General features: G+C 37.5%; 1 protein-coding gene across 1 annotated transcript in view; it reads right to left on the reverse strand.

The window, feature by feature from the left end:
• Nucleotides 1-1479, reverse strand: part of LOC101858149 (vitellogenin-4) — a gene marked incomplete at its 3' end in the record, with an annotated part of 10935 nt that overhangs the window by 1712 nt on the left and 7744 nt on the right. The window contains 1 exon segment of the mRNA XM_013084304.1: nt 975-1136. Coding sequence (XP_012939758.1) covers nt 975-1136 — 162 coding nt within the window.

A 1479-nucleotide genomic window follows, 5' to 3' on the forward strand; every position in this document is an offset into this window, starting at 1 on the left:
GGTTGAGATGGATGGTTCAGCAGTATTTCTTTTTTGTATTTAAATGTGTATTTATAGTTTGTTGTTGCTTTTTTTCTTTCTGTGCTTACATGTTTATTAGTTGTTAGCTTTTTTATTTCTTTGTTTGTTTGACTATTTATTATTTCTTCTTCTATTTTTATACTTATTTGTTTGAGTTTTTAAAAACAATAATTTTTTGTTATTTCTTTCACAATGCGTTGTTATTTCTTTCCTTGTGTGCTCGTATTTTATTTTTTGTTTGTTATTTCTTCCTTTTCGAATTTGACAGTCTATTTACTTGTTATTTCTTTCTTGTTGTGTTTGATTATTTATTATTTTCTTGTTATTTCTTACGTTATGTGTTTGATAATTTATTACTTGTTTGTTATTTTTTTCTCTTTGCGTGTTTGACTGTCTATTTTTTAAAACTAGTCTTTCTTTACCTTACCTTGAAGTAATTATGTAAGTTATGATTATAGAAGGGCAATTTGAAGTAGTTTATCTTATCTCACTTTCAGTTCAGCTTCATTTGCTTCATCTGAACCATAATTCATTTGATCTAATTTTTTGTTTTCTTCTCTAGTCTTATCTTTATCAGATCTTGTTTCATTAATTTTCTCGTATCAACTTTTCCTAATCTTGACCAGGCCTCGTCACATTTTATTTTGTCTTATCTTCTTTGGTGTATCTTTATCGTGCCTCTTTTCTTTTTCTCTTCTCTATTCAACTTTTCCTTATCTTGATCACGGCCCGTTTTATTTTATCTTCTCATATCTTCTTTTTACACTATTATTTCGTTATACTTCTTTAATGTAATCCGACAAGATGTAGCCCTCAAAGGGCGAGCTGAAGTAATTTATTCTACCTCATTTCATTTCATTTTATCTTCTTTTATCTCTTTAATCTTTTTCTTTATCCTGACTCATCTCATTTCATCTTCTGTTTTTCTATTCCCTCACCTTACACGATCTTACCTTGAGATAGTTGTGCACGAGGTATCCATCGAAGGGGGACTTGAAGTATCCCGGTTGGGCGATGCATCTGCCGAAGTCCCTGACTTTGCCCACAAAGATGCGACCCTCCGAGCTGATAGGTTGTACGGCGTACTGGGTGGCGCAGTCGCCGGTGGGGGATTGCTGTTCGGGGGAGGGGGGAGGGTGGGAGATGAGAAGTGAGTGAGGGAGTGAGTGAGTGAGTGAGTGAGTGAGTGAGTGAGTGAGAGAGTGAGTGAGGGAGTGAGTGAGTGAGTGAGTGAGTGAGTGAGTGAGTGAGAGAGTGAGTGAGGGAGTGAGTGAGTGAGTGAGTGAGTGAGTGAGTGAGTTAGTGAGAGGTGTGGAGTGGGGGTAGATTGGGGAAGAGTGGGGGTGGGGTGGAGGAAGATTATGGGGGTTTGTAGGTGGAGGCCTGCGTTACATAGAAAGACAGAGGATAAAATGGTTTGGCCACCTGTTGCGCATGTCACCTGACCAACCAGCCTTG

This window comes from Aplysia californica, unplaced genomic scaffold, assembly GCF_000002075.1.
Source record: "Aplysia californica isolate F4 #8 unplaced genomic scaffold, AplCal3.0 scaffold00012, whole genome shotgun sequence".
NCBI classification, from domain to species: domain Eukaryota; kingdom Metazoa; phylum Mollusca; class Gastropoda; order Aplysiida; family Aplysiidae; genus Aplysia; species Aplysia californica.